The sequence below is a fragment of the Cebus imitator genome, unplaced genomic scaffold (assembly GCF_001604975.1).
Source record: "Cebus imitator isolate Cc_AM_T3 unplaced genomic scaffold, Cebus_imitator-1.0 Scaffold28, whole genome shotgun sequence".
Taxonomy (NCBI): Eukaryota; Metazoa; Chordata; class Mammalia; order Primates; family Cebidae; genus Cebus; species Cebus imitator.
In genome coordinates this window covers 8036443-8046433 of record NW_016107343.1, presented here as the reverse complement: position 1 = coordinate 8046433, position 9991 = coordinate 8036443, and the positions used below count along the sequence as shown (strand labels likewise).

General features: G+C 46.2%; 1 protein-coding gene across 1 annotated transcript in view; it reads right to left on the bottom strand.

The window, feature by feature from the left end:
* Nucleotides 1-9991, bottom strand: part of POU2F3 (POU class 2 homeobox 3) — an 82465-nt gene that overhangs the window by 18171 nt on the left and 54303 nt on the right. Inside the window, exons 4-5 of the mRNA XM_037736749.1 lie at nucleotides 2365-2469; nucleotides 1002-1104 (exon numbers count right to left, since the gene is read on the bottom strand). Of these exons, the coding sequence (XP_037592677.1) occupies nucleotides 1002-1104; nucleotides 2365-2469 (208 nt within the window). The remainder of the gene's footprint in view (nucleotides 1-1001; nucleotides 1105-2364; nucleotides 2470-9991) is intronic.

Genomic DNA, 9991 nt, shown 5'->3' with positions numbered 1-9991 from the left:
AATCTGGCTGTGTCACCCAGGCTGGAGGGCAGTGGCCTGATCTTGACTCACTGCAACTTCCGCCCCCCAGGTTCAAATGATCCTCTTGCCTCAGCCTCCCATGTACCACCATACCTGACTAATTTTGGTATTTTTAGTGGAGATGGAATTTCAACAAGTTGGCCAGGCTGGTCTCGAACCTCTGGCCTCAAGTGATCTGCCCGCCTTGGCCTCCCAAAGTGCTGGAATTACCGGTGTGAGGCACTGCACCCGGCCTCCTCCATCACTTTTGACCCTAGTTGGTGGAGATGAAAGTAGGATGGGAAGCACTGTCCCACCTGTGTGATGGCCAAGAGTATGGGTCTCAAACAGTTCTGAAACTTCCCAGTAAGTCACCAGAGGCATAATAGGACTACCTACTGCACAAGGTTATTTTGAGGAATGTCAGAAAAATTACTCAGCAGAGCTCTTGGCACATCATGCTCAAGAAATGCTAGCTGTTTATTCATGGTTCAATCTATTTGTTCTTGGCCAGGCAGAAGTTCTCTGGGAGTAACTTCCCTGCCAAAGAAAACCTGAACATGCTTTCTACAACCTGTGGGTGGCACTGCTGCTCTATCCAAATAGAATCACAGCCAGGCTTCCAGGCAGGGAGTCCAGGAGAGATTTCCAAGGAATTGGGACTTGTCTGCACTGCATGTCCCAGGTGCTTCCCCTCCCTTACACAGCACACCGTCCTCCGCGCCTGCAACTTCCATCTCAACTCTCCATGCAATTGAGGAGGTGGGCCAGACCACCCCACTGGAGGCTGGGAAAGGCAAGCAGAAAAGGAGACTCAGTCTGCAGGAGCACTGCCAGGGTTCCTTCCTCAGACCGTGGGGTGGATAAGTAGGTCTTAATACCAGAGGGGTAAGTGACGGATGCATGCCCTGCGCTTAGGCCCCCTCTCACCCAGCAAAAAGCAGCAGCAGCAGCAGCACTTGTCTGGACTTGGTCTATGTGGAAACCCCCAGGGTTCTTACCTTGCTGCCCAGGCTGGGTCTGAGATATCAGGAACTGGGATACAGACTGTAAGTGGCTGGGAACCAGCACAAGCTGCTGGAGCGGATGGAGGGAAGCCATGTCCTACACATGGAGAGATACACACACATCACAGAATTTACAAGCTGGGGATATCAGCCCCATCTGCCTGCCATGCATCTGTCCTAGGGGTCTCCAGCCCCGGAGAGTTTGCAGTCTGACCTTGTACTCCAGTGTCTAGCAAATAGTAGCTACTCCATTAATGCTGGTATTGTTACAGCTTCTGCACTCGGCCTAGGAGTCTGTATGACAGATTGTTACTTAACTCTTGCCTCCTGAGTTAATTTTTGTATGTGTCAGTCCTGTCTCCCAACTAGACTGTAAAATACCCTGAAGGCAGAGTTCTGGGTATTATCCATCTCTCAAAGTTTATCCTGGAGATAACATGCAGTCCCTGCTGTTCAATTCTTTTTTAATCTCATGCCACCTGATTACGCTAAAAGCCACGCCTCCGCTGTTTCCTGGGTCTGAATCTTTCCTGGAGATGTTGGGATGGGAGTTGGGTGGGGCAAGCTATTCATTCTTAATAAAACCAATTTAGTTCAACAGAAAGTCCATTTCTCCCAGGTTTCTCCTATCAGACCAGGGCATAGGATTAACAATTCCAATGCTTGTGGGATCAGGGAGTTCTCTGTGATCCAGACCCCAGAGTTCTGCGCCCCACCCCATGAGGTTGAGCTTAGGTTTGCACACACAGAAAAGACCTTGCTGAATGGAAGGTGAAGGGACAGACGCACATTCGTATGTATTTCTGGGGGTGTATTCTTATGTATTTCCACAAGGGGTGGCTCTTTCTCCCCCAGGTGATCCCTGCTGAGAAGAGGTCTCATCACATGAAAGCCCTCCGGGACAGCCTCAGAAGCCTCTTTCTTCCCACACCAGCACTCCATTCTAGTTTGGCTCTGACATAAAACCTTAGGGGAGGCGGAATGGACCCACTGGGGATGGAAACATTGTCTAACCGTAGCAGCAGCTGTCAACCTAGGATTCCCCTGAATGTGGCTGGCAGACACCAGCAGCACAGCCGTTAGGTCCTTGGCTTTGGCAAGCCTGGCTCCTTTGTCCCTGAGAGGTAGAGGCCTCCCTCTTCACATCCCTAGGCAGTCTTCACCTGTGAGAGTCCTGTTTTAGAACCCCACTCACAGCCTCCAAATGTCTTTCTCACATTGCCTACAAGGGGTTCTTTAGAATTTTATGGATTCACAGAGTACCAAGCATGGAAGTCCAGCATCTCACAGAGAGATTGAATTAAACCTACTGGCCCACTGTGAATATCAGGGTTCCCTGGCAGGTCCTGGTATTTACCCCAGACATTTGGTTTCCAGACATCATGGCAGGTCCTTGACTCAGGTGGCATGGCCGATGGGAGAGGGTCTGCTGCAGAGAGTCACTGAGATCTTCAGTTTTAATCTGCAAGTGGAAGCAAGAGGAGAGTCAGTGCTGGACCCCATCAGGCGATCTCTGATGGACAGGGCAGGAAGATCCAGGCAGGAAAGCAGTGACAAGCCTGGAGAAGAGAGAGCTAGCCCAGGGCCTACTGGGCTGCAGCTTAATTTTCCTGCCTGTGTATGCCCTTCCTGCCAGGGCAGCTGGGTAGAGGCCTCTGTGAGTGGCATTGAAATGATAAAGGCAATGATAGTGTGGTGACTTTCAAAAAAATAAGGCTCAATGCAGGAGTTTGAGGCCAGCCTGGGCAACATAGCAAGACTTCCTCCCTAAACTAAAAAAAAAAAAAAAAATTAGCCAGGCATGGTGTTACATGCTGATGGCCCCACCTACTAGGGAGGCTGAGATGAGAGGATCATTCAAGCCCAGGAATTTGAGGCCGCAATGAGCTATGATCACACCACTGAACTCCAGCCTGGGTGACATAGTGAGACGGTGTCTCTTAAAAAAAAAAAAAAAAAAAAGATTAAATTCTTAGAAATTCTGAGATGATATTTTTTTTTCTTAGGAGGAAGAATGTTAAAATTTATTTTAGGACAGGATAGTGATCCTAAATGGTATATTTCAAACTTTCTACCCCACAGAGTAAAAAACCGGCAACGCTCTGCTGATCTCCCCCAAATTCGATGTTTTATTTTCCTACATGGAATTTCATCTATGAAACCCCAAAGTCTGGGCACCACGGATCTGGAGGAGTCTCCCTCTCCATCCTGTCTGCCTCCACACCTCTCCATCCTCTGTGTCTGCCTCTGCAGCTGGCCCTCTTCGCCTGTGTGGCTTTGGTGACAGTCTTTGCCTGTCTCCCTGCAGGTGAAGGCATGTCTTCCTCACAGCCAAGTCTGCAGTTACAGCCTGAGGGGCATGTGGTGGTTTCCAAACTCTCTCTAGTCTCTACCACCCTGCAATGATAGCACTAACCACCCACTCGTGGGCTTCCCAGGTATCCCAGGCAGGGCAGGAAGGGCTGCTTGAGTCCACCCCTCCTCCCTTCTCAGGAAAACTACCCTCTTGCAGCGTTTTAGGAAGTCCCTTGGGTGGGGGGGGTTAAGGTGACTTTAAATTCATATAATGTGATGGCGGGGGGCGGAGGGAGGGAGCAGGGGGCAGGGCACAAGATCTAGACCATATCTCTTAAAAGACACTGGGGAGACCCTCCGATGCAGACATCTGTTGTTCCCTATCCAGATAGAAACTTTCAGCCACAGAGATGCTGGCTTAAACCATTTTCTTGGTCTCCATTGTGAATATCACTAACACCCTAGAGTATCTTCTGTTTGTGTTAGTTTAACCTAAGCCAGAAGTTCAGACTAACAGCTGAACTTGTGCTTACTCCTTGTGGGAAAAATTGGTACTTTGGGTCACTAAAGAAAGGATTCCTTATAAACAGTTCTATTATAAAGACACACGCTTATGTTATGTTCACCACGACACTAGTCACAGTAGCAAAGACGTGAAATCAACCAAAATGCCCATCAGTGATAAACAGGATAAAGAAGATGTGGTAGATATACACTACGGAGTATTATGCAGCTATAAAGAGGAATGAGATCATGTCCTTTGCAGGAACCTGTATGAAGCTGGAGGCCATTATCCTTAGCAAACGAATGCAGGGTACCACATGTTCCCACTTACAAGTGTGAGCTAAATGATGAGAACGCATGGACACATAGAGGACATCCACACCCACTGGGGCCTATTGGAGGGTGGAAGGTGAGAGGAGGGAGAGGATCAGGAACAATAACTAATGGGTACTAGGCTTAATATGTGGGCGATAAAATAATCTGTACGACAAACTCCCATGATACAGGTTTACCTATAGAACAAACCTGCACATGTACCTCTGAACTTAAAGATTAAATAAAATGAAAAAGAATTCTCTTTGGTTGGACAACTAGGAAGATCCTACTAACATTAGAGACTGGGGAGAGAGCTAATTCCTAAATATGTGCCTTGCACATAATGGAAAGTCAGTGAACATTAATTGAACAAAAGACATAAACAAAACCCATCTCTCTGCAGCCTCCAATGAGGTACAGGGAGGAAAATATTAAACAGATGCATTGAATGCTGGCCTTGTTTCTAGCCCTAACTCTGACTCTAATTTACTATGTAATCTTGAGCAACCATTCAGCCTCTACGGGACTCAGTTTCCCTGTCTATTGTATGATACTACATGATTTTTCTCCCTAACTGTTGAAAAATGATATTACAGATTCCAATTTCCTAGTGCATTTGGGAGATCTGGCCAGTCAGATTGCTGCTGTGTTCTTACAGAAAGCAGGTCCAAATGACACCAAGAAGCCCTGGTTGCACAGAAATTGGTAAGAAGATGGCTCTTCCAGGGACAGTCTTTGGAAATCATTCCTTTCACTTAAGGAGACTATTATGGAATCTTGGAAACAAAGAGAAGGAAGGGAGAGAGATGGGAAATAGCACTGCGGGGCAGAGAGCTAGACATTCAGAAAACTCAAAAACCATGGCTGCCTGGGAGTTGTCTCTAAGAGCCCCACTTCTTTGCCCTATGCCCCTTCAGCTGTGCCATCCACACTTGGCACATCTAAGAAAGTCTGGTGTCCTTGTTCTGCTCCCCAAAATTAGAGTTTTCACATCCTTAGATTCCAGGAAAACATCTGTTAGCAAGTTTTTAAAAACTAGAAATGGATGATAAACTACTTATTTCAAAATCACCACCACCACTACAACTTTAAGGTTTGCTCTGAAAGGAGATTTTACTTAAGCCAAGCCTTTGTGGTCCCCACCTCTTCCCTTCATAACCGCCTCCTGCCCCTGGGCATCCGCCATCCCAAAGGGTCCTGGGGAGGCAGGATGGAGGAAGGGGGACAGAGAGAGAACGTGGAGCAATGGAGGTAAAATCATGCTGGTGGAACAGCCTCTGGCAGCTTGGCCCAGCTCCATCTCAGAGGCAAGAGGCAGGGTTCCTCTGTAGACTCATTATGCACAAGGGAGAGATAAGGAGAGGCAGCTATGACAGAGCTTGAAAACATGTGCTTTGCCTCCAACCTGGGTGCTATCTGTTAGAATCTGTGCCAGGTCTTCCTGGAACACTTAATTTCAGAAACCAGTGCCATCATAAAAGAAAACTCACCCTTTCATCTGCTTCCTGGATCAATTACCCTTCAAACTCTTTGGGGGGCACTCCCGACCTCCCAGTTGTAAAAACCAAGTGCCTGATAGCAGAAAAACCCTTTGGGTGTTAGTCTGGGGCTTTCTGACAACGCTCTGCATTATTTTTCTGATTTGTTTGCCCGACCTTTTACTCTTTTACAATGTCTATTTATTTATTTTTATCTTCTTTATAGTTACTCTGGATATGGAATCTTTTATTTTTCATAATTCATTACTCTCTGGCTGTGAAGTACTGATAGGTAACCCCAAAGGAGACAATCCTAAACAAAGCAAATAGAAAGACAATAAAGGAGACTTCTTTCTTGATGACAGGTTCTTACATCTAAGCATTAGTCCGTGGTCTCCATCAGCTGAGCTCAACAGGAAGGAAGAAGGATACACTGACAATGCCCACAGCCTCCAACAGACATGTTTGATACTCTCAGGGGGTCAGAAATGAAGAAATTAAGAAATAAAGTCCTTGAGGGTTTACAAAAATCTCTTTTTACAGCTGTTAAGGGGAAAAGGTTGGAAAGTTTCCAGGTGACTGGGTGTTGGCTGTGGATCTGGAAGATGAGATAGAGAGACTACTTTTGGATCCCATTGACTTCTAATGTGAGAACCGGAGGCAAATTGGATGAAAACCCAATTTCCCCCATGCTTGTGAAAACCCAACCAAACCTACAGCCTGCCTGGAGTCAAGATCATCTCCAGGGTCTCTTTGGTGGTTCTTCTCATGCAAGTGGAGTGTTTCTCCAGACGTTACTCGGGACGGATGCATCCCTGGAGATGTGGGCAACCACAGAGTGCTCTACCCTGCCACAGCTGCTGAGCAGCCTGTCCACTTATTGGACAGGCGACAAGCTTTGTTAGTTTAGGATCCTCTCCACCCACTGTGCTGTGCAAAGGTATTACACTGAGTCTTGGGCAGTGACCAGGAAGGTAAAAAGGTATCAGGGATGATTATCTTTTCTGTTGCCAGTGAACTCCCTGACATCACTTACTTTAGAAAACAGCAGCCTCATTCTGGAAGGAGAGAGAGCCCCTTTGGAGGAGGTAGAAGCCCTTTATACATCCCTCCTTGGCTTTAGCCTCATAGCCAGAACGTGTGAGGACGAGTGTTCACACTTCCATCTCAGAGAAGCTCAGAGAGCTTCAGAGATGGGTACAAACTCATACAGCCATACACTGGCAAAGCTCCAATAAGAGAGTGGTCTCCTGACCCTCCTCTGGTGCTCTATCTACCAAAAAACATCACACATATCCCAAGGGTAGGAGAGAGAATAGTGATGGAAAAAGTGGCGTTCTGGCCCAGATGTACACTGGCACCTCCTTACTGACCATCTGTTTTGGGTTCATGGGATGTGGCATGGTGGGGCTGGGATATTCATGTTTAACCCCTTCCCCGTGACATTTTCACATGGCCCGCTCTGGGGGAAACAGCCCAACACTAATGAATATATCACTGGTGATGAAAATGATCAAAGCTGTTGTCCCAGTTGCATAACTCGTTTGTGGAAAGTGTTTCATAAACATTTCACAAGAAGGAGCGTTTCAAAGCGTGAACATCTCCCAACCTGCCTTCAATTACAGGCAAGATTTTTTTTTTTTTCTCCCCACTTTTGCACTTTTCCCTAGCAGTGAGGAAGAGTTTCTGTTTTGTAACTGATCTATAAAGGATTGGCAAATGTATTCCTCATGAAAACATTCTAAAAATATATTCTAAGTGGTGGAATGGGGCAGACAGGTAGCTCATCTCAAGTGAACAGGGCTGAAAGTACCCCAAGAGATACTGGCTGCATTTTTGCTTGGGGGAGTCTCCCATCTCCATGGCTGTTGGCTGTTCCTTAAGAGTCCAAGGATTCTGCCTCCTCAGATGCCTCTGGAAAGTACTTGGGGAGATGACCTCATCCAGCCCCTGGACTCTAATCAAACCTATGATACAGCAGCCTAGGTGTGCCTTTGCACATGCAAACTGGGATTATCGCCCTGAGATCATCAAACCTCCACACAAAGGAGGGCTGAAGAGAGGAGACAAATGACTCCTAGGAGGCTGGAACCATGTGGGGTTGCTACCACTAAAAAGAAGCCTTCTAAAAAGCCATCCTTATTTTTCCTGCATGTGCCTACTCTGAAAATGCAACCATCTTATCAGTCATGTTATTTAACGCTTTGGCTTCAGTTCGTAGGACACAGCATTGCTAGTGCTGATAGATGCATGAAAAACCCCATCATTTTAAGCCCATAAAAGTTTTCTTCTCCCTCTGGAATATAAATCCCTGAATTCAGTTCTAAAAATGTTGGGAGGAGGCTGTGCCTTCATGGCAGACCCACCCTCACTAATGCTTCATCGTGCCCAGGACTTGAATCATTTTAACTGAAGCACTGCTGCAGAGCCCTCCTGAGACACCTGTAGCATCCTCGCCAGTGGGCAGCTGCAGCGATGAGTGTTCTCTTTTGTAAACCTGATCCTCTCTGAGCCCACATCTGCTGCTGCTCTCGGTGGCCTACCTGGTAGAAGAGAAGACAGAGCTACCCTCTCTGGTTTTTTGACTAGGGGAAAGTACCATGCAGAACTTCTGATCTGCCCCCACAGAAGGCTGTTCTGCCCCTAAATAAGTGAAATGGCAGAAGGAGAGGGTGTGGGAGGGGGAAGAAATGCTAAGCATCAAACTCTGTTTCCAAGCCCAGTGGCTGTTCTTGGAAGTGTCCGGTGTAAACATGCAGTTCATCATCACACTGTTTTGTTGTTGTTTTTGACATATTCCTGGGCTGCTTATCAGGGAAGGACTTTGCTGTCCTCAGTGCGGATGATAAAAAAGACATCCAGCAAATAAGCACAAGGCTGGAACCAATCAGGAGCCTGACTTCGGGACACATACTTGCCTCTAGCTAGCTGCATGACCTAGTGTTACATTACTTCACTCATCTTTGTAGTCCTAGATTATTCCTCCAAAAAAGAAGAGAAATAGACCAGATGGAATCTAAGAAGTTTATAATGTATAGAGGGTGGGAGAGTAGACTTATAAGCGTATAAGTATGCTTACTATGTTACTAGACCCATTTTATAGATGAAAAGACTGAGGCTTACAGACATTAACAAATTTGCATAAAGTCACGCTGCTGGTAAATAGTGGAGCTGAGATTTCAGTCTAAGTTGGTCTGACTCCATACTTCTACACAGTCCTCTCTGCTATAGACTCTTTGGCCAGGCACAGTGGCTCATGCCTGTAATCCCAGGACTTTGGGAGGCCAAGGTGAGCAGAGCACAAGGTCAAGAGATCGAGACCATGCTGGCCAACATAGTGAAAACTCATCTTTACTAAAAATACAAAAATTAGCTGGGTGCGGTGGCACACCTGTAGTCCCTGCTACTTGGGAGGCTGAGGCAGGAGAATCATTTAAACCAGGGAGGTGGAGGTTGCAAAACCGAGATTGTGTCACTGCACTCTAGACTGGCAACAGAACGAGACTCCATCTCAAAAAAAAAAGAATTATAGACTCTTCAAATCCCTTCCTTCACCATCAGAACTAGAAGGAAATAAAGATACCACCTGGATCATTTTACAGATATGATTTCTGAAGCCAGAGAGGGAAAGTAACTTGCTCAGGGAAACACAGCTGGAGCTGCAGTCCAGTTAGGCCTAAAGACCAAGCCAGGGCTGACTAGCAAGGGTCTGCTAACCCCCTATCCAGTGTCCAGTTCATTCTACCGCACTGCCACATGGCTCTATCATCTGTTTTTATCACTTTGAAGTTGTTGCCTACTCTGGCTATTGTAATAACTCAGCTGTAGCCCTAATCCTGCTCCTCTACTAAGATTTAGTCTCAGTCAAAAGAAAGAACTCTGAACCCCATTCAGAGTTCTCAAAGACTGTGCAGGGCAAGGTTCAGAATCAGATAAACACACATCTGTTTGATATGGAAACATAACGCACTTGGCTTTCGAGCCAGCATCCTGTATTTCCTTGAGTCTCACATATACAAATTAACTACAAGGTATGATATTTGCTCTTACCTCCCCTATTAGAAGAGGTGAAGAGGGGAAAAAGGTGGCTCAGGAATGTCATGAAATTTCTGTCCCAGTGTGTATTTACTGTGGGGTTCCAGATGAATCCAATAAAATGAAGTGCATTTGGTCTTTGCTGAATGCACACACGTGTGCACACATACCGTGTACTGCACCAACTTATGATCATGAAGCACTACACAGATTAGTTACAGGAGCATCGGCTCCAGAAAGAGAAAAAAATATTTTTTAAAGCACGGTAGAGATGAGAAACACTTTCAAATACACCACCATTTATTCTTCTTGATAATTCAATTAGAGAAGTAATCTTTTTTTTTTTTTTTTTTTTTT